General features: G+C 44.5%; 1 protein-coding gene across 1 annotated transcript in view; it reads right to left on the bottom strand.

The window, feature by feature from the left end:
* Positions 1-729: 729 nt before the first annotated feature.
* Positions 730-23477, bottom strand: part of ABCG5 (ATP binding cassette subfamily G member 5) — a 32342-nt gene continuing 9594 nt past the window's right edge. Inside the window, exons 3-13 of the mRNA XM_040224714.1 lie at positions 22909-23045; positions 22728-22826; positions 18087-18219; positions 16258-16397; positions 15111-15240; positions 14425-14638; positions 14138-14343; positions 12890-13028; positions 6057-6242; positions 2000-2112; positions 730-1181 (exon numbers count right to left, since the gene is read on the bottom strand). Of these exons, the coding sequence (XP_040080648.1) occupies positions 988-1181; positions 2000-2112; positions 6057-6242; positions 12890-13028; positions 14138-14343; positions 14425-14638; positions 15111-15240; positions 16258-16397; positions 18087-18219; positions 22728-22826; positions 22909-23045 (1691 nt within the window). The 3' untranslated portion in view covers positions 730-987. The remainder of the gene's footprint in view (positions 1182-1999; positions 2113-6056; positions 6243-12889; positions 13029-14137; positions 14344-14424; positions 14639-15110; positions 15241-16257; positions 16398-18086; positions 18220-22727; positions 22827-22908; positions 23046-23477) is intronic.

Genomic DNA, 23477 nt, shown 5'->3' on the forward strand with positions numbered 1-23477 from the left:
CTGTAAGATAGTCTCATTCAAAGTTACCATGGTAACATGGAGACAGTTTCATTTCAGACTTGTACATGAATTACTTGAAGATCAGAAAGATAATCCATCATTTAGTCCAGAACCCACTTTTAATAATCTATATACATCATTTGATCCTTAAAAATACGTACTGATCAGCATTCTTTTAATTCAAGAACATGAATCCCTAGCATGTAACTCTGCTCTTCTTAGTGTAAGTGTTATGTCAGTTGAGCATCTTTTCTATGTGGACTTTAAATAACAGCTGTTCTCTAACCTTAAAAAGGTCACTTCTCAGATCATGCATACACTTTATCTAGTAACATTTAATTTTGTAAGTAATCTAAGTTGACAGTGAAAAATAGTAAACTATTTTTGTCTAGTGTGCTGTTTTCAGTTCAGCCCAATCCTGCCGTTTTTCATTTTTAACCCTCCATAAAATCAGCAGATGCTCTGTGTCGGGAGTCTTCACTCACCATCTATCCAACATCCTCTCCATGTGACTAGGTAACTTATCTGGACTTGGACACATAAATATGGGTTTTGAAATGATAATGAAACCATTCTTACCCAATTCTGTGTGATGCTTTGCTTCAGTGAAACAACTCTTTTTCTGTTACTTACAGCTGATAATCAAATATTTTCTTTTTTACCAAACCCTTTATCAAATATAAGCATAATCTTTGACCTATTTTTTCTGTCTAAAACAAAGACAAATAGTCACACTAGTCTCCCATAACTTTATGAATTATTATTTACATCTTTGAACTTGCTCCACCACAATTTCCAAATAACACATATCCCTCCAAGTTGGAATAGCATTCCAGGCCTGCATGGATCCAGTGGGAACAGATGGCATCTTAATGGTTAAAAGACTTAAATGTACTACTGAGAATCATGTGGCATTCTTACTTCAGAAATTCAAAGCAGTCATGTATATCTAGGAGCTTAAGTTCCATTTTGTAGCAGTGTCCTTTACTATCTGCTAATGAGATAGTCCCTTATTTTAAAAACAATTATTCCTAGGATGACAAGAGCTGGGATAAATGAATACAAAATGAGAAAGTTTGCTGTAAATCTGGATGTTGCACCTGGGCAGTTTCTCTCAATGAACTGAGCTCCTTGAGTGATGGTACACATTGGGTTAGTTGACACAGAAGCATTTGAGTTGCCTGCCAGGGAAAAGATTGACAGTGTTAGATATGGTACTTCCAAGATAATTTAATCCACATGTGTTTACCAAATGCCCACTAAATGCTTAGTATTCTGCTAAGTACCCTTCTTCATAAAGATACACAGGACTTTTTAGAGAGCCCAGAATTCATTATTAGATGAAGCAATAGTGAGTGTTGGGAGCCTTGAAGATGAAAATGGGTTTGTTCCCATTTTGGGTATATATCCATTACCCAAATGAATGAATAGTACTGATAAAAATTATGATCACTTAGCACTGAGTATCCCAAGGTTACTAATGTTATCACCTAGAGAGATTTAAAACAACTATGACATTCTGTCTTGTTCTTTTGTTGACTTCACAGAGTGGCCTGGGATTTCCAATGGCTAGGAGGGCCTTGCTGTATTCCCACTGCCCTCTCACAGGATTAGGGAACACGTGTGCCAAATATGGCTGCACTCAGCTACATACTCTGTACATTTGGGGGAACAGGAAGCCACTGCAGCCTGTTTCAACCTGTTCAGTAGGTATAGAAACTGATTCTATCCAGAATATATTAGAGTTTACTTCAGTGTATGTTAAATCTGTCATTTTCTAAGAACATCAGAATGCCCCTAAGCTGCTGGCCTTTGACAAGTGATAGCTTGATGAATGCTTACTATTTTAAAAATCAGAGAAAATGTTATACTCTTCAAAACAAAGTTTTAAATCTATTACATTTTTACAATAGTTTTTTACTTAAAAAAATACATTTCCCTCAAGAAATTGTGTTTTCAAATGAATATGTAAAAATAAATTCCAAAATAGAATACTTACCACAAGTGAAATTCTGTCCATAGAACTCATTGACTACGAGAATCTCAGAGCAATATTTTTGGAATGTAAAATAGCCGAGGATTTTAAAAGGAATGGGCATTTCTTGTATGTTTCTTAAGAAAAAGCAAAAAGAAAGAAAGAAAAACTTCAGTAGGCTTTGGTAACAGTCCTACCAAATGAAAAGAAAGGCAACCCTTATATTTCCCAAAAGGAATGTACATAGGTTTTCAACTCTCATGATAAAAATTATGCTTACTACAAAAAGTTCAAACAACACTGAGAAGTATAGAGAAATACCACTGCCCAGAAATAACTGCTGTTAACATTTTAGTGACATATGTAATACATATAGTTATGACATTTTACGTAAATGGAATCAAACTACTCATCCTCTTTCCTAACCGGCTTTTTCAAACAAACGTGTATCTCAGGTAGCCTTTCAAGTCAGTAAGCATAGCACTGCACCATTTTTAATCACAGCTTGGTGGTCCACTATAGAAGAAACCTTAGTGTAACACACCCCTGACGATGGACTGGTATTTAATTTTATTGTTAGGCACCATTGATATAAACATAAAAGAAAATAACGTTAACGCATCACATTAGAGGAGGAGGTTTGTGGTTAAATAGACTTGAGCGTGCTAGAGTATGAAGTGAGAACTGGACTGTAACACAAGGGATGAGGAGAACCAGCAGACACTCACTGTGAAACCTGTTTCAGGAGAAACCTCATGCCGGCCTTGTGCCCTTCTCGGTTCACTCTATAGCTTCTATCAATCAATAAACATGCATTAAATTCTTTCTGTTTGCAATTCAGGGTGCTTAAGGAATTCAAAAGAAGTACCCTACCCTTAAGGACTCATAATGGAGTTGGAAGACATAGATTATATATCCTTAAGACTATAAAAATACACAGTGGTGAACCATTTGTGCTTAGAAAGTATAGAAAAACAGTACCAAGTGTCCATGATATTCTTGCATTTAGTATTTATGGTTTCACCACGTGATCCCCAAACTCCATGACTTTCAGTGATTGACAGTGTTCTGAGGCACGAAATTGACTTAGCCACACTGAGAGGCGGCTAATTGGAAAAGATAGATGGGAGTCTGGGGAAGAGGAAGAACTCTAGCACGGCAGAGCAGTATGAGCGCAGGCCTGTGCGACTGGCTGGGCCAGAAAGGCTCGAGCGGAGGACCTGATCTGGGAGCAGTGGGAGATGAGTTGAGAATGCTAGCCGTGACCAGCTGTTTTCAGGGCCTTGTAGGGGCTTGCCATTGAAGGACCATGAGAACGATCACATGTCAATCAGTGTTTTAAGAGTATTAATGTGGCACCAGCAAGTAGGATGGACCAGAATAAGGACAGAGGAGGAACAGCAATAAAGGGAGCAGGCTACAGCAGCAGTGCAAGGATGAGATGACAAAGGCCTGGGACAGGATGACGGCCAGGAGAAGACGGCGGCCCAGCTGGCTGGAGCGTCAGGAGGTAGGAACTGTGTGTCTTTGTCCTGTACTGCACCCCACAGGGCAAACACAAAGGCTCCACGTGCATTTGTGATTTGACAGCGGGGAAGAAAACCAAGGTGATCTGGTCACTGATCCAGTGTACAGGTAAGTCCAAGAAAAGAGTAGTCATTCATTTATTTTGTGAATTTTTTTTGTGAAGTCGCTCAGTCGTGTCCGACTCTCAGCGACCCCAGGCAGCCCACCAGGCTCCTCCCTCCATGGGATTCTCCAGGCAAGACTACTGGAGTGGGGTGCCATTTCCTTCTCCAGGGGATCTTCCCGACTCAGGGAACGAACTTGGGTCTCCCGCATTGCAGGCAGACGCTTTAAACTCTGAGCCACCAAGGAAGCCCTCAGTCCAAATATTTTTTGCAAACCTAATTGGTTAAAGGCCTTGGGCCAGCTGCTGAGAGAAGCTGTAATGCTTCTCTCAAGATGCTGACAGTCTATCTAAGAAAGACTTCAACATGAGCAGTGAAACCTAACAAAGGGGCCCGTCAGAGACAGCTTGTCCTGCCAAGGCAATGGCAGGCAGGCTTTGTGCAGGCACAGAGGGGGATGAATTGATCAGTGAAAGACACAGAAGGAAAACCAGGCAGTGATACAGAAATCCTCACAATACATCCAAGAGGGAGGAACCACAGACCCAAATTTATTGACATGGGACCTTCCACAAGGGGGAGAAAAGCATGCATACCTTACTCTTTCACAACAGTATGAGCTTATTTAAAGATTACATAAGAGTCTAGCAGAATATACAACAAAATTTAACTCTGGGATGTGATACTTCAGGTAAATAACTTACTTAATATGTTTCTACATTGTGTATATTTTTCCCCCAAAGAACCTGCATTCTTTTGTAAGGAGAAAGAACAAAGCTATTTCCACTTGAGTTTAAAGGAAGATGGACCCAAAAGTGCAAATGTTGTAGGCAGTCAGTCAGGAAAGATGAGCTGAAGGAAAAATATAAACCCGATGACTGTGACGTTGATGTGGCCTTCAGGAGTAGTTTCACCCCAGTGATGGCAGTGGAACCCAGGTGAAGCCTTGGGATACTGAGGTTTTGCAAAGAACCCAAGAGCATTTTGCTAATGTTGGCCACTGCCTCCCTCTTAAGAACAACCAATCCCTTCTTCCTATAAACCAAACATATAACAATTCAAATAAGAAAGAGGAAATGCTGCTGAAGGTTGGGTCTGTAACCTGCGGGCTTGATTTCATGCCATTGGGGTGACTGGATCCGTGCATTTTTCATAGATGCAAACAAGCCACTTCAGCCACATAGGCAAATACAATGTCATGGTGTCCCTGTACAAAAATATCTCCTTGACTGCCCAAAACCTAGCTCACTTTGCTTCATGATATCTCACCTTTTATAAGTCCCTACTGTTCATGAAGTGTTTCCACAGTGATGACCTAATTCAAGTCTCATGTTCCCTTGAGACAGAGGGGGCTGAGATCATTATCTCCATCTTATAAACGAAACTAATTAAGATGGAAAATCGACTTGCCAATGGTCACTTGGCAGCTGAGTGGTAGGAGGAAGACTGACTTCAGGGAGCCACATGCTTCCTGAGAGGCTCTTCACAGTGTGAGCAGAACAAAGTCAAGTCTGAGCTTAGTTTTCTTACCTGAACATCGATTGCTCTGAGTTAAATAAGTAAACAAAGAAATATGATTACATGTAATAGCTGCTCAGTAGCTTATTTGACTGGTTTCTAAGTCAGAGAAATAGCCATCTTCACATTTTCTCAGGGACCCATAGTTTGCTTACTGGATCCAACTCACATCACCCACCAGGAACCACTTTCACCCTCCTAAAATTTTCCACCCTTCTTGCTACTACTTTTTTAAAATATATGTATGTGTGCATGTGTATTTTTTTCTTGGTTATAAAATAATGCTTGTCCATTATAGAAAGTTCACAAAATAGAGGAAAATATAAAGAAAAATTAAAATGAATGTCACCCAGAGATAATACTGTTAACATTTGGTGCATGTCCTTCTGGTCCTGATCCTTCAGCAGTCTCTTACCTTCTCGTACCTCTTTTCTTATCTGACTATTCTAATTTCCTTGAAATACCCAGGAATTGAGAGCTGGACTAGAAACTCAACAGTGCCAGGGGAAGAAATGGACTAAATGCATGCTGCTACTGCTGAGTCACTTCAGTCGTGTCTGACTCTGTGCGACCCCATAGACGGCAGCCCACCAGGCTCCCCCGTCCCTGGGATTCTCCATGCATGCTAGTTAGCCTGTAATAGGCTGTGCTTCTGGAGGATAGCTTGGTTTTTCTCCTTTTGCTGTAATGGCTTATGACATATGAATCATATTGATAACATACCTAAATCATCATTTCCTGAATCTCACTCTGAAGACCTTTTCAGTTCAGAGTCTGAGCAATACTGATTAGTAAGCACCATAAACACTCTGGACTGTAAGGTGATAAGAGTATCACCACACTCCTCTGGAATGCCTTACAATCATCATCATTAGGTGATCATTAACATCAAACCACACCAGTCTAAATCTGTTGGTATCGTTAGATCTTACCTCACGAAGCCAGAGCCCATAAGCACCCCAGCAATGGAGAGCAGGGCCACCACGCTGTTGACCACATTTGGGTTTTGGATCACGCCAAGCAGCACAAGGCTCAGAAATTCACCAATTAAGTGGGGGGCCAAGAGAGCAACAGAGAAATATGCAAATCTGGCAGCCTCGGGGTATAAGGCCAGAGTCCTAGAAAAACATAAGGTCTTTAGTTCCTCTCCAAGGGTTATCACATAAGAAAAACTGCACAGTTGCCTTCTAGGAATAAATCCATGGTAGTTAATGAGTGGGAAGAGTCTGCAAGGCAAGCCAAACCTCCCCTTTGAAAGGCCTTTTGGGAACAGGGCCAGCATTTGAGGCCATTTTGTCCTGCGAACTGTTCTGTGGGCCCCAAGTCAACTGAGCCCCCTTTTCCTTTTTCACAGCTCCTCAGCTCTCCCAGAAAACCACCAACGCTTAGAGGATGGTCACAACTCGCTGCAGTGAGTACGACTGAGGTGTCCAGGCTTCTCCATAAGCAGCCACATTCTGCCTGGCCCATGCTGCTCCCACCCTAATGCCAAGGACTCACAAAACCTGGTTCTCAGCCCCTCCTCTGAGCGCCTCATTTCTATATCCTGGGGTTATTGCCAGTATGAGAATCCTCCTCCACTTTTCTAGGGAGGGAATTAGCCCTCCCCCGGCCTGTTCCATTCCATTCTTGTCTTATTCTACCAAACCCTTTCACTGATTTGACTTTCATGTTCTTGTAAACAAGCTACCCTTATAACCCCTTATATTCCTTTCACCAAATAACATTTCCCTGGTGATAGCATGCGCTCAACAGCCCTCAGACATGGCTGCTCTTTCTTCCATTTGTAAAGTAAGGAGGAGGAGTTAGCATGTCTTAACATCCCTATGCCCCAACCAGTAATGCTGAAGAAGCTGAGGTTGAACAGTTCTATGAAGACCTACAAGACCTTTTAGAACTAACACCCCCCAAAAGATATCCTTTTCATTATAGGGGACTGGAATGCAAAAGTAGGAAGTCAAGACACACTTGGCTGCTGCTGCTGCTAAGTCACTTCAGTCGTGTCCAACTCTGTGAGACCCCATAGACAGAAGCCCACCAGGCTCCTCCACTCGTGGGATTTTCCACTTGGAGTAACAGGCAAATTTGGCCTTGGAGTACGGAATGAAGCAGGGCAAAGGCTAATAGAGTTTTGCCAAGAGAACGCACTGATCATAATAAACACTCTCTTCCAACAACACAAGAGAAGATTCTACACATGGACATCACCAGATGGTCAACACCGAAATCAGATTGATTATATTCTTTGTAGCCAAAGATGGAGAAGCTCTATACAGTCAGCAAAAGCAAGACCGGGAGCTGACTGTGGCTCAGATCATGAACTCCTTATTGCCGAATTCAGACTTAAATTGAAGAAAGTGGGGAAAACCACTAGACCATTCAGGTATGACCTGAATGAATCAAATCCCTTATGATTATACAGTGGAAGTGAGGAATAGATTTAAGGGACTAGATCTGATAGAGTGACTGATGAACTATGGACAGAGGTTCGTGACATTGTACAGGAGACAGGGATCAAGACCATCCCCATGGAAAAGAAATGCAAAAAAGCAAAATGGCTGTCTAGGGAGGCCTTACAAATAACTGTGAAAGGAGAAGTGAAAAACAAAGGAGAAAAGGAAAGATATAAGCATCTGAATGCAGAGTTCCAAAGAATAGCAAGAAGAGATAAGAAAGCCTTCCTCAGTGATCAATGCAAAGAAATAGAGGAAAACAACAGAATGGGAAAGACTAGAGATCTCTTCAAGAAAATTAGAGATACCAAGGGAACATTTCATGCAAAGATGGGCTCAATAAAGGACAGAAATGGTATGGATCTAACAGAAGCAGAAGATATTAAGAAGAGGTGGCAAGAATACACAGAAGAACGGTACAAAAAAGAGCTTCACAATTCAGATAATCACGATGGTGTGTATCACTCACCTAGAGCCAGACATCCTGGAATGTGAAGTCAAGTGGGCCTTAGAAAGCATCACTATGAATAAAGCTAGTGGAGGTGATGGAATTCCAGTTGAGCTATTTCAAATCCTGAAAGATGATGTTGTGAAAGTGCTGCACTCAATATGCCAGCAAATTTGGAAAACTCAGCAGTGGCCACAGGACTGGAAAAGGTCAGTTTTCATTCTAATCCCAAAGAAAGGCAATGCCAAAGAATGCTCAAACTACTGCACAGTTGCAGTCATCTCACACACTAGTAAAGTAATGCTCAAAATTCTCCAAGCCAGGCTTCAGTAGTACATGAACTGTGAACTTCCAGATGTTCAAGCTGGTTTTAGAAAAGGCAGAGGAACCAGAGATCAAATTGCTAACATCTGCTGAATCATCGAAAAAGCAAGAGAGTTCCAGAAAAACATCTACTTCTGCTTTATTGACTATGCCAAAGCCTTTGACTGTGTGGATCACAATAAACTGTGGAAAATTCTGAAAGAGATGGGAATACCAGACCACCTGACCTGCCTCTTGAGAAACCTATATGCAGGTCAAGAAGCAACAGTTAGAACTGGACATGGAACAACAGACTGTTTCCAAATAGGAAAAGGAGTACGTCAATGCTGTATATTGTCACCCTGCTTATTTAACTTATATGCAGAGTACATCATGAGAAATGCTGGGCTGGAAGAAGCACAAGCTGGAATCAAGAGTGCCAGGAGAAACATCAATACCTCAGATATGCAGATGACACCACCCTTATGGCAGAAAGTGAAGAGGAACTAAAAAGCCTCTTGTTGAAAGTGAAAGAGGAGAGTGAAAAAGTTGGCTTAAAGCTCAACATTCAGAAAACTAAGATCATGGCACCTGGTCCCATCACTTCATGGCAAATAGATGGGGAAACAGTGGAAACAGTGACAGACTTTATTTTGGGGGGCTCCAAATCACTGCAGATGGTGACTGCAGCCATGAAATTAAAAGATGCTTACTCCTTGGAAGAAAAGTTATGATCAACCTAGATAGTATATTGAAAAGCAGAGATATTACTTTCCCAACAAAGGTCCATCTAGTCAAGACTATGGTTTTTCCAGTGGTCATGTATGGATGTGAGAGTTGGACTGTGAAGAAAGCTTAGTGCCGAAGAATTGATGCTTTTGAATTGTGGTGTTAGAGAAGGCTCTTGAGAGTCCCTGGGACTGCAAGGAGATCCAACCAGTCCATCCTAAAGGAGATCAGTCCTGGGTTTTCCTTGGAAGGACTGATGCTGAAGATTAAACTCCAATACTTTGGCCACCTCATGCGAAGAGTTGACTCATTGGAAAAGACCCTGATGCTGGGAGGGGTTGGGGGCAGGAGGAGAAGGGGATGACAGAGGATGAGATGGCTGGATGGCCTCACTGACTTGATGGACATGAGTTTGGGTGAACTCGGAGAGTTGGTGATGGACAGGGAGGCCTGGTGTGCTGTGATTCATGGGGTCGCACAAGAGTCAGACACGACTGAGCGACTGAACTGAACAGAACATCCACCCCTCCCTACCACTCTTCAAGGTCATCTGCCTTTCCTCCTATACAAATCATGAAGTTTGCTTATACTATCACTTTTATGCCCCTTTTAAGGCACTGCCTCACCTTTCATGCTTTAATAGCTTCTGGATCAGGGTCAGTTTTGCACTCCTGTCCATTATTATTATCCTCAAGGTCTTTAATCTTGATAATTCATCAAATCAGTGCCTCCTAATTACATAACCTGATCAATTCCATTGACTCCACCCATTTAATCTTGATCACTCACCAGGTCTTGTATTTAAATGTTACTTGTTACTTAAAACTGTTCTATGTTAACCTGATTTCCCTGTTTCTGGTCTAATCTGGAAACTTGATCTGTGAAATATCCAATTTTTCTATAGTTTCATCTACTCTCAATCTAGTGGTTTTTCTCAATGGTCTTACTTAACATGTCATAAAATAACCATTCCTTGAGTCTGCTAACCTTTTAAGCAACTTCCCCCTCTTCATTCTATCCTATACCAGCAAGCTTCTCAAACAGCATCTCCTTCCATCTCACTCCTTCTTCTCTTGTAAACCTGCCTTGCACCCCCACCACTCTGCTAAAGCTCTTTTGAGGAAGAGCACCAACACCTCCTTAATCTTATGATACAGCCCCTTGAACATCTGCAGCACTGACAGATTTATTATACGCCCTTGAAACTCTCTCCTCTCTTGGTGTCTCTGATGCTACCTGATCCTGCTTCTCCTTCCACCTCTGACCACCTCTCTGCCTCTGTCACTGAGTCACTTGCCTCTTCCCACTCTCTGAATGTTCTTCTTAAGATATTATACTCAGAATGCTTCCTCCTTTTCTAACATTCTCTCCTAAAGAATCCATTTCCAGGTCTTGACTCTTACTCCTCTCGCCTTTTTTTTCCTACACCAACCTGTCACCCAAACCTCAGACTGACATCTCCAGTTGGGTGTCCTGTAGCATCTCAGATGCAGTGTGTTCAAAACCAAATCAATTCTCTTTCCTGGCAAACTCGATAAGGAGGTTGTCACCTTCCCATGGTCCCAGGCTGAAAATGTGGCTAAAATGCAGGCATCATCCATGATTTTATTCCCCCCCCCCAACAAATCCATTTCATTTGAGCTCATTCAATTCTACTTTCCCAACATCTCAAAGTGATGCCTCCCCCCACTTTCCGTTGCCACTGATACTCTCCTTACCAGGGGCTCTGCCCTTCCCAGACAGTTGCCACGGCTCCTCACTGGGCTGGCCAGTGCCGCTGCCCTAGCTCCAATCTGCAACCAAAGTGATGTGGACCTCAGTCTCCTGAGTCAATCAGATATGAGTCACTCCCTGAGGTCTGAAATCCTCCACTGTGTCCCAATATCTGTCCACCTCAGCCCCTTTGCCTGGCATTCAGCACCCCGCCCACCAGGCTCCAGGGCCATCAGTCATATTTTCCACGGCTCCTTCCAGCTCTCCTTTTCCCACAGCACAGCTGAACCTTTTCTCTGAAAAAGTCTCGTGTGTTTTTGCTTCTAAACTTATGCTCCTTCTCTCTCTTCCCCTGGAATACCCTTGCTCCTTTTCCATCTGTTCAAATGTTGCTCATCTCTCAAGTTCTCCTTTATAAAGCCTCCTTTATAAATGCCCTCTCCCTGCCCAACCAAATGGACCCTTGGTCTCCTTTGGGTAATTCCCTAGGATAATGATGGGGAAGAGACATATCCCATTGGTGCCTCAGCTTCCTCATCTTCAAACAAGAATAATGAATAATGCCATCTTTACAGAATGGTGACCAGGATTACATGAAATGATATATTTAAACCTCTTAGTGCCTGACATAAAAGCAAGCACTCAAAATGTTAGTCATTATATGCCTCAACACAGTGGTTTTTTATAATAATAATATTTTATTAACATTGCTTATATTAATCTTATGCTTTCTTGAATTAAAGTCATATGGAGATTTGCTTATGTCCACAATCCATCATCTGAAACACTTTAGGGGCAGATGTGTTTTGGAATGCGGCAATTTACAGATTTGCGGAAGGTGTCATACTGCATAGACCATGCTTGCCAAAGTGGGGTTCAGGACTTCAGGTGCATTCAAGCACATTAGTATTTCCATGAAACAGAAGTGTTACTGTTAGGAAAGTACAAAGAACCTCATGTTGGTTCCGATCAGATTTTGCTACTGAGTGAATTCAGGTCTGATATGCTGCTAAGAGTCAGAAAAAACTCCAGCTTTCAGTCCCCACAGAGAGTCAGACGTGACTGAGGATGCACACATGGGTTGGGCCTGTAGTTTACATCACAGGTCAGCGATTCAGCGTGTTCCTGAGTGTTAGAGGATAAAGAGGCTTCCTCAGGACCAGCAAGGAGGGCCACGCGGTCCCTGGCACACCCTCGGCTGTGAGAGTCCGCCCTCCTGCTCACCAGAACAAGCAGCTTTGCCTCTGTTACTCCCCAGGTTGACATTGACATCTAAGAGCCTGCAGAAAGCCTTTCCAACTCCTCACCTTAGAGCTCAAACTAACCAGGCTGCTGCTTACCCTCCACCTGTATTTCACTTGATTCGTAATAATTATTCACATAGCATATCATGGGTCTCTCTACTAGTAGCAGCACAGCACAGGAATGCAGCGGCCTGAAGACAGTGTCTCCAGGACCGCCTGAAGCCCTCTCTTGGGATGACAGGCTGGGCGCCTCTCACTGCTGGAGTCACAGAATACCACGTGATTCCCCTATCTTAGGGGAAAGTCACAGGGATTAAGGAAGATACATCTCTCTGTCACACCAAATCAACAAACGACTCTCTACATACTTTCAGATTATATCTGTTAAAAGTTCTATGAAATAAAAAGCATCATCTACAAACCATCCATCAGAAGCAACAGGGGTGCTTCATGGTTTTTCAAAGCCCTCTTCCCAAAGTCACTCTTGATTCCTCAAGCCCCCATCACCCCCAACCAACTGCGATGCCCCAGGTCGGTCATTGAAACCTCAGGCAGCATTGCTGCTCCAGCTCACAGCGGCCTGGGCGGCCTGGTCTCAGCTACTCCCGAGCCCTCTGCTTGGGTCAGTGAATGTGTGACAGGCTATTCCCTGGTATGTGTAGCCTTACTGGTCTGCTCTCAGATCCCATGTGGCCCCCAGAGGAGTTCTTGTATTTGCCCTGAAGGACGGAACGTTGTACAAGACTTCAGTGGGCAAAGACAGACTCTGCAGAGCGGAGAGCGGTTTATCCTTGGCCTCTCGCTCCACTGGTCCCACTGGCCATGGGAGACATGACTTGGGAGAACAGAAGGCCTCTGGACAGCCTCTTCCTTACCAGTAGCACACACCGCAGCATATGAGGGTGGCGATGACGCTGAAGGGAAGCACGTGCAGCATGTAAGCCAGCAGCATCTGCCATTTGTGGTACAGGCCATCCTGGCTCTCCTGGTCACTGACGGCACGCAGCACAGGAACTGGGCACAGAAGGCAGGTTTCAGAAGAGCTGGTCACCACACAGCTGGTGGAGGAGGGGTGGAAGGGCAGGGGGTGGTGCAAGCCCAGGCTGAACTTGAGGTCTATCAGCACTGAGTGGTGAGGACCAGCTGGAGCTCCCCAGTGATGGAGAGAAGGGACTGCCATCCATAGAACTATGGACACCCCTCCCCGCCGGAAACATACATTCTACCTGAACTATAGTAGGATTACAGTAGGATCATTTATTTCCATGTCTCTAAAGTGGAGGAGGGGTGTCACCAGCTCAAGAATACACATGCAAAAGAGACACAAATGAGTGATGTGAGGCTCTGTGTCCTCTTTTTGTGCAGGGCCTTAGCACTGAACATCAGGCTAGGTATTGCTTCTGGACTCCCACTGAGTTTGAAAACCATATGCTGGCTGTCCTATACTAGGCTCCATAAAAAACGTTAACAGTGCAAAGTTGGCCAGGCATCCGGGCCCTGGTGAGCTGCGCCTCCTCCTGGCTAAGATAGGATACCAGAGCTGATCTTCTAAAACCGCCACCATCAGCTGCCCCATCAGCTCCTCATAACTTCCTGTTTCGCCTGGATCCTCAGAAAGCCTCAAGGAGATCCATGTGGTGACCTAATTCTCACTCCTGCTGCTGCTAAGTCGCTTCAGTTGTGTCAGAGTCTGTGCGACCCCATAGATGGCAGCCCACCAGGCTCCCCCGTCCCTGGGATTCTCCAGGCAAGAACACTGGAGTGGGTTGCTATTTCCTTCTCCAATGCGTGAAAGTGAAAAGTGAAAGTGAAGTCACTCAGTTGTGTCCAACTCTTAGCTACCTCATGGACTGCAGCCTACCAGGCTCCTCCAACCACAGGATTTTCCAGGCAAGAGTACTGGAGTGGGGTGCCACTGCCTTCTCCGAATTCTCACTGAGGTGTTAGCAATTCACAAGTTACCTTTTCCCAGAGAAAGAACCTGGAGAGGGCCAGGTTGGCTCAGAGGAATACCCTTATGCTGGTGCAGTCTTGCAAGGTGTCAGCTGGAGAAAGGAGATATTCAGGGAGAGAGAAGCCCCCACCCTCACTCTGGGGGCACACCTCCTGGGCAAGGCACTCACACAGGGTCACAGCGTTGAGCATGCCTGTGTATGGCATGGCACCCACAAACTGGTACAGGAGACCCACGCGATCCTGGATGGCACCCTTCAGCACATCCTTCCCGAGTCGTAGAAGGAAGAAAATGACGAACAGACCCATGATCATATTCTGAGTGAGACGCATCGTCACCGCCAGCTTATTTCTCAGTAAGTTTCTCATCACTCTCCTGAAAGCCAAACAACCCCATTCAATTGCTTTTCTTTTATGGGTGGATGTCTATCCATCTAAAATGGGGTGAGGCTCTTACCTCAAGAGAACACACAGTTTAGAAAGGGCTCCAGGAGAATCTCTGGTTTTGAAAGGAATCTTTGGTAATGTTTTCAGATGCTTTGTTCTTTCAATAGCCTCCAAGGTTTTGTGATACATTGCTGATTCTTTGTAGGCAAATTCAATCATCTGGACTCTTTTGTAGGTTTCTATTTCTCGTTCTTTGCTTTGGGTATCCACTGATGTCAGGTCCACTGAAATTTTTTTGCCACACAAAAAACACATGTGCTTTTAAATGCATGTATATATATACACAATGGCTAATGTATGTTTCATCATTGATTTAGGAGTTCTAGCCATAATACTTCATCTCATCAAAATAATACCTGTTATTAATGCCCACCTATAAAAATCTTTTTCAGTATTTTAAAGCTATCAGCAGGGCCATGAGGATCCCCATAGGCCTGTCTGGGAGAATCCAGAAGTTCAGCTAGTTTTCCTCTGATCAAGTGGAAGGCCACCATTTCAAGAGAGATTCCCCCACCTCATTTTGACAGGTCATCTATGGCAAGTTAATTGACTCGGCCAAATTAATATTTTGAAGAGTAAAAACACCAGAACAAAAGCAGAAATAAAATCTACTTGTACAGGTGTCATTCAAGCAGGAAGCTGAGATGAGAAGGCTTTAAAAACATTTATGATCAGGAATGTGAAAGCAAAACTTACTATAAAAATCAAAAGGGTTTGAATGTTCAGGACAAGGGTAACCACAGCCACTGAAGAAATCAAGCATTTCCACCGGTGTCCCACAGAAAACCAGCTCTCCGCAGCTCAGGATGGCGATTTTGTCAAAGAGCTGATCGAACAACAGACAGTCTCAGTATGTAATTAGCTAACTTCATCCTTACAGAAAACAAGTCTCAAGCAGTCAGTCCTTCGAGTGTCTCAGCCATTCATGAGTACTCATACTGCGGCCATCGGAGCCACTCAAAACGCATCCCTACTCTTTCCAGCCTGGCTTGCCACTGTGGATCCTGCAGCCTCCCAGCTTGCACCCAGCATCAAGTCTAGGATAGAAAGCAATTCATGGACCTGGTCAGACAACCAGGGTTTGAGTCCCAACCGTGCCCCTAAGTGAGAGACCTTGGACAAAGTTTTTTTAAAATCTCAGATCTTCATCTATAAAAGTCAAATAATAGCTCCCTGAAAGGATCCTGAGAGATTAAGGTGAGATTTCTGGATAGGAAACCTGTATGATTTAGAGGAAAAACACAGACTTGAAAGCCTACTATTAGTAGAATATGAAGGCCAGTTCCAGCTTTTTATTAACTGTGATGTTGGCTCCATTACGTATCATTTCCAAGTCTCACTCTTTCCCTCTGTAAAGTGAAAATACTGGTATCCACCTCAAAGCGTTGTGGCGTGGATTGAATGAGCTAGTGCATAGACGCTGTCTGGAACGTGGCAGTTGTTTTAGCACCTTATGGTAGGTGCTGAAAGAACTAAGTTTCCAACCTCTGCCCTTCCCAAATCCAGAGCTATTGGCTTCAATTGCTCTGGTTTAGGTAGATCCCTGCTTCCCGGTGACACTAGTGGTAAAGAACCTGCCTGCCAGTGAAGGTAGATGTAAGAGACGCGGGTTCGATCCCTGGGGTGGGAAGATCTCCTGGAGGAGGGCATGGCCACGCACTCCAGTATTCTTGCCTGGAGAATCCCATGGACAGAGGAGCCTGGCGGGCTACAGTCCATGGGGTTGCAAAGAGTCGGACACGACTGAAGTGACTTAGCACGCCTGCATGCAGGTAGATCTCAGCCCAGCACACATATACCCACCCGTGACGAGTGGAGCTGGAACAAGAGACAGTGCCCTCACCTGGAAGAGCTCAGAGCGGGGCTGGTGGATGGTGAGGATCACGATGCGGTCCCTGCGAGCCAGCTCTGCTAGGAGGACGACGATCTGATTGGCAGTCATGCAGTCCAGACCGGTGGTTGGCTCATCAAACAGCATGACCTCTGCGGGCAAAGAAAGGCCAAACATCTGAGTCACTGCCAAGCCTGCACTCTGTGCTCTAGATTCAGAAAGTTGAATAGTTTCTTACTGAGCTGTCTTGTCCCACCCAAACGAATGCAGCCAGAGCCCAAGAGAAAACAACTGATCTGGGAGGGCCCAACTCCCAACTCCTGAGCACATTTCAGCCTCAATCCTTGCGGGGACAAGGCAGCAACCAGATCAGTCCTCTCACATGGCACTATGGACCGTTTTGGCTCCATCTGAGGTTAGGGTATCCCAGAAACCACAGATGGCAACCTACCAGGCTCCCCCGTCCCTGGGATTCTCCAGGAGAGAACACTGGAGTGGGGTGCCATTTCCTTCTCCAATGCATGAAAGCGAAAAGTGAAAGTGAAGTCGCTCAGTCCTGTCTGACTTTTAACGACCCCATACACTGCAGCCCACCAGGCTCCTCCGTCCATGGGATTTTCCAGGCAAGAGTACTGGAGTGGGGTGCTATTGCCTTCTCTGAAAGGCTGAGAAGAGGCTGGTTAAAAGGACACAATCTCAAAATTATAATAAGTGAAGTAAGTCAGAGGAAGACAGATACTATGTGGTATCACTTATACATGGAATTTAAAATATGACACAAATGCACTGATCTACAAAACAGACCCACAGATATAGACCGGTGGTTGCCAAGGGGGAGGGGATGTAGGAAGCAATGGATTGGGAGTTTGGGATTAGCAGATGCAAAGTATTACATATACATGGATAAACAAGGTCTACCTGTATAATACAGGGAACTATATTCAATATCCTGTGATAAATCATAATGGAAAAGAATACAAGGAAGAATGTATATATGTAATACTGAACCATTTTCAGGTATAGCATAAATTAACATTGTAAAGCAACTATACTTGAATAAAATAAATTTTTAAAAAGACACAAGCTCACTTCGTGTCTAGCACTTTCCAATACCAACTGGGTTTTCGCACTGCAAAAAAACTCTGACCCATGAAACAAAGTCCAAGATGGGGCAGGGATTTGAGTTCTTTAGAGGGTTTAATTGTAGCTTATTTCTACCCAAGAAGTATGGGGGCTCTTAAGAACATCCCTCTTATTTGCTCTGAAGAGCAGGCAGTCTTGGTCTACCCCAGTGTAAAGAAAGTATGCAGATCTATTATATCTCCTTCCAAGGGTACAGAAGTGACAAGGTTTCCCCAGGTATTGGAGAAAATGACCAAGGCAGGAAGGAAAGATGGCCGCCTCAGCTCGGTGGCCCTTCCTCCAGTATACATACTTTCTCATATATCACTCAAAGTTCTATTTTAATTCCTACCATTTCATAAATACTTCTAGTCATACCAAAACTCACTGCCTCTCCAGAGCAGACACAATGGCACTACCCTAGTAAGAAGTGAGGATGGATAGGATAGGGTCCATATTCAAGGAAGACCTTAACTGAACATCAACACAGAAGCAGTGCTTCCAAGTCTATGAGCTGCTTTATACTTGGATGATGGAATCACCTTAGGAACTATATAGTATTTCCAAAGAAACTGGCTCCCCAGTTTGAAAACCTCAGTGGCTTCAGTTCAACACAACCCACTTTCCAAATGGAGACTTATGAAGAAAGGGCTGAAAATGTCTGTAGACGTGTGGAAGAGGCCAGGCAGCAGCCAGTAGCAGTTCTGGGTCCCACTTACTGGGATCCTGAAGGAGCTGGGCTGCAATGGAGACCCGGCGCCTCTCGCCATGGGAAATTCCCCCAAAGCTGTAGTTGCCAATCAGTTGATCTGCCACGTGGCTCAAACTCAGCTCCGTCATGACTGCCTCTACCTGTAAGACATAACATCCAAGAAGGCTGGTCACTGCTGGGTTGCTGTTCCAATTCATAGGCTGAGGATGGCAGGGGAGAGGCAACACACCTCTCTTGAGTACTTGGGCCACTTTAAGACTCACCACATCCTAGGAAAAGCACCCTTAGTACAGAAGAATCCAATTTGGTTTAAATCACAATGGGTTTCCCAGTGGCTCATTAGTAAAGAATTTGCCTGTCAAGCAGGAGACGTGGGCTCACTCCTTGAGTTGGTAAGATCCCCTGGAGAAGGAAACGGCAAGCCACTCCAGTATTCTTGCCTGGGAAATCCCATGGACAGAGAAGCCTTGTAAGCTATAGTCCACGGGGTCTCAAAGAGTCAGCCACGACTTATCAACTAAACAACAAATTGGATTAAAATAAATAATTTGAATTTGTTTTCCCCGAAAGACCTTAGAGCAACAAAAACTGCTTCTATTAGTTTCAGGGAAATTCAGTAGGAAACAATGGAGATTTTGTTGAACTCCTGTTTTCAGATGCTACAGTTAGTCCAGCCCATAAGAAAACCCCCAAAGGCGTAGTTATGATATAGCTTAATTTTTTAATCTTTGGTTTTTGAAACTTTATCATAATAAATGTTTCATATGTTTAAGAAAAGATTCAATTTCATTTGAACTAAACCACACTTTTCCTCTGTAACCCAAATAAGTCCTGGAGTCCCATGTGATCCAATCTCACTGTGGTTTTGGATCAAATATAATCCAGCTATCAAAAATAATTAAAAACAAAGCCAATCTTTATTTGAATCTCTTTAAGGACTTTAAAAGGGACCTAGTTTATAATCTCCAGCCACAAGGACTTTAAAAGGGACCTAGTTTATAATCTCCAGCCACGCTTTAAAAAATCCCTTTTTCCCAATTCTTGTCACCCTGCTTATCTTATTCCCTACAGCTCCCTGAAACCCTCTCCTTATTCAACTCCCTAAAACAATAACCAGTAAAAAAAAATTCTTCACTGACTCTCAAATCAAGAAAGTTGACCTTTTCCCTCCCTCTCCCTCTTTTCTTCCTCAGCTTATCCCCTCTCCAGAGACCCTTCAAAAATCTCTATTTCTGGCTCCCCCTCGACTGAGTACCCTTTTCTGCATTAGACCCTGGGGAAAGCAGATAGAAAGAGACTGAGAATACTTATATATAAGGCAATGAGTTTTGTTCCCATACATCTCTAATGAGATTGCGTTTCTTTTACAATGAAAAAAGAAACAAAATACCACATTAAAAAATAACAACAACAATGAACTAAACTGGAGTAAGGGAGAGAATAACTTATGGAACAAAGTTCCAGAGGAAACAGGGAGTCAGAGCAACACAGGAAGCTTTCACCAAAAGAAAAGACACATCTGAAACAGACACAAAGGAATAATGAGGTGGTTAAAAACGCGTAAGCAAGCCAGTATGATCTGTACTGGAAAAAAGAAGGGTGTTCTCTTGCCATCAGAGTGGAAGGATCCTGGAATTGAGTTTCACTTGACATGGCAGGGTTTACACGTGCATCAGCCAGGGCAAATTTCTGAGCATCACTTCCATCTGCTCTACAACAGCAAGAAAGAAGTAAAGCTTGCCCCTTCTGGCTCAGAAGGGATGGAGAGAGGAGACGTTTACTAAATCTGTTTCACATGTCTCTGGCTAGAAGCCTCTCCTATGTTTCGCAAACTGCACTGAGAACAGAATAATTCTCAGAGTCTTGGAAGGGACCCACGAGGATCATTGGGATCACCAATCCTCTCCATGCTACGTGATTTCACATAAACTGATTCATTCTTCATATCAGCTCCAGGAAAGATGCGTCATTACTCTATCTATTACAGGGAAGAAAAGTCCATAGACTGCCAAAGGTCACAGCATTAACAAATGGCAGAGCTGGGACTGAGAGCAAACCATGTGGGTTCTCAAGTGGTCCAAGAAGTGTAAGGACAGGCACAGTCTGCCCACATTAATCACGGCTTTAAGTTCGGATTTGCAGAGGACAGAAGCAGATCTGTTGCACTTTCTGCTCTGTCTAGTCAAAGCTATGGTTTTTCCAGTGGTCATGTATGGATGTGAGAGTTGGACTGTGAAGAAAGCTGAGCACTGAAGAATTGATCTTTTGAACAATGGTGTTGGAGAAGACTCTTGAGAATCCCTTGGACTGCAAGGAGTTCAAACCAGTCAATACTAACAGAAATCAGTCCTGAATATTCATTGGAAGGACTGATGCTGAAGCTGAAACTCCAATACTTTGGCCACCTGATGCGAAGAACTGACTTATTGGAAAAGACCCTGATGCTGGGAAAGATTGAAGGCAGGAGGAGAAGGGGACGACAGATGATGAGATGGCTGAGTGGCATCACCAACTCGATGGACATGAGTTTGAGCAAGCTCTTGGAGTTGGTGATGGACAGGGAAGCCTGACATGTTGCAGTCCATGGGGTCGCAAAGAGTCAGACACAACTGAGTGACTGAACTGACTGACTGCTCTGTTTATCATAGATAATTCCTTCTCCCTAAACTACTTTGTCAAGATTTTACATCCTGTAGACTGTATCTGCTTAGAAAGTATCCTCAGGTAGGGAGAATAATATGATAGGAAAGTTTGAAGAACATTTAGGGGCTGCAAGTGCCAGGAAGAGGGACCATTCACAGGAAGTGAATTTGCCGTTGACCAGTTTCGGATACCCTTGAATTTTCTGAGTATCTGTGCCTATATATGCATTTTCAGGAGGGAAAGCTCAGTGGCTTTTTCAGATTCTCTCCCTGGGATATGTGATGTAAATGGATCACCATCTCAAAAGAACCTGCTTATGACTTCCTTTCTCCAACTCAAATACCAATGAGATCTTCTCCTACCCGTTTTAGAGAAAAAAAATACTAAAGCAGGGAGACAAGCCTGCAGAGGGCTCGTCTGCCACTGTCAGGGGGGGCTAAGTCATGGGAACATGCCTGTGGCTCCCCGTGGAATGAACTCTAACTTCCATCTTTTCCAACCACAATGGGGCCCAGGGAGGCAGGATGGAGCCAGAGAACCTGGTTCGTGTCCCAGTTCTGCCGGTCTGAGGTGCCTGATCTCAGTCTCCTTGGGGATCAGTTTCTTGAGCTTAAAGACAGAGGCAATGCCTCCTTCATAGAGCTGATGCCAGAATGAAATCAGATACTGTGTGAACAAGGTCTGATGGATGTCAGCCAAGGGTGAGAGTACAGAGTATACGCTGGGAGAATAGCAGGAACTGTACAATGCCTTCTGAGCACTAGTGTTCCAGGGAGGAACAGGGCTAGCCCTCACGCTGTGGGGCTGATGGCTCTTCTTGAAGGTTCCTCTGGAGTGAAAGCTATGCACCAGGACATCCAGGGCGGTGCGTCTAGGACTCTGAAACAGATTAATGCCCTTTCCTGACCCAGCATTATAACAGCAAGCCTTTTGGTACTCCAGACACCATTCAGACCTGGCTCCACTCACCAAGCCCTGTCTGAGAGTCCAGCACTTGGGTCAAAAAGAGTAACTCCCTGATGACAGGTTCAAAGGGGCCTGATAAAAATGGTGTGACTGCTGCCCCTTCAGCTGAGATGGAGGATTTCCTCAGAGCCTCAATGGCATTGAAGAAAGATCAGCTTTGGCCACTGAAGTGCAAATTTAATATGTGTGCCTAGGAGGAACCTCGCTGAGCCTCAGGGTGGTGAAGTCTCTGAGGCAGATATCATGGGCAGGAACCTCTTTCCCAGGGAACTGTGCCTGCTCTGCAAGTGGTACATTGACCTGTTCTCGGTTCCTTGTATGTTTCCAGTCCAGACAGAAATAAGACAATATTTTTAGGTGAGGTCCCTGTGAGTTTACCTGCAACTACTTCCAAACTGGGTCCACTTAAGGAACCATTGAAACCTAGGAAGAGCTGACAATTCAGTTTTGATAAGGCACATTCAAGATGTCTCAAAGAAAGCTGTGAAAAATCTCAACAGGACTGCAGGGCAGTGAATGAGGAAAACAACCATATCCATTCAAATAGAGAGCTCCCAGGACAGGACCATCCACTAAAAATATAATGCAAGCCATATTTAGCATTTAAACATTTTGCTGGCCATATTTTAGAGAGTGAAAAGAAACAAGAGAAATGAATTGTAGTGGTATAATTTCTTTAATCCTATACAACCAAAACAATACCATTGCAACCAAGAATCAATATTTTAAAAATTACTAATGAGATATTTTATGCTCTGTGAGTCCAGACTAATTTTCTAAAATCTGGTGTGTGTTTTACACTCACAGCACATCTCAATTAGGTCTAGTCACGATTCAAGTGCCCCAAAGCCACACGACTAAAGCCACACTTCAAGTCCCACATCTGAAGCCACATTAAGTGCCCCGAAGCCACAGTGTACAGAGCAGCTCTGGACTCAGACGGTGAAGACTGATGGGGAGGAATGGGCAAATGGAGGGACGAGGCGGGTATGAGGCCACAGTGAGGTGATGCCCTGGGGGGCCCCAGGGCGGTACCCACCTTGTTCTGGAAGAAGCCCTGGGAACCGCGGCGGATGGCCAGCAGCGCCGTGTAGTTCAGCGTCTCGCGGACGGTGAGGTTGCTCAGCAGAGTGTCGCTCTGCGGGGAGGGACCTGTCAGCATCTTCCAAGGTGCCCCCCACCACCTCCCAACTCCTGCGGGCGGGCCAGGATGCGGGCACCTGCAGGACGTAGGAGAAGCAGTCCTGGAACTGCTCCCTGTGCAGCTCCTGGCCGTTCACGAACACCTCCCCAACCAAGGTCCCTGTGCGCCGCAGCCTCCCAGACATGGCGTCCAGCAGCGTGGTTTTCCCTGAGCCTGGGAGGCGACAAGAGAGGGCCTGGAGGAGGCCGTGCACGAGGCCTCACAGGAACTTCCCAAGACCCTCGGTGAACCTGCTGTCCAGCCCTGACTTGCTCTCCCTTTGGCTTCGTGGGCCAGACTCATGGCTGGAATGAGTCCTTCCAGCTTGTCCCCTTTCAATGAGAGGGGATGAGCTGTTTCTCTCCTCCAGGTCTGAGCTGGAGGAGCTCTGTCTGCCTGTTTATTCTCTTTTAAAGCTGCTTGAGGCTGAAAAAGAAAACACAGGATCAGACTCAAAGGAAAACCATGGCTCTTGGAAGCATTTGGATTCTAGGGCATTTGAATTTCTTTTTGTGACTCCCTGGGATCCTCTGCTGGTTCCTGGATGTAAGGGACTCGGCCCAGAGCCTTGCTAGTGTGGTTGAGTACCAGCAGCATCAGCACCAT

This window comes from Oryx dammah, unplaced genomic scaffold, assembly GCF_014754425.2.
Source record: "Oryx dammah isolate SB20612 unplaced genomic scaffold, SCBI_Odam_1.1 HiC_scaffold_25, whole genome shotgun sequence".
NCBI lineage: Eukaryota > Metazoa > Chordata > Mammalia > Artiodactyla > Bovidae > Oryx > Oryx dammah.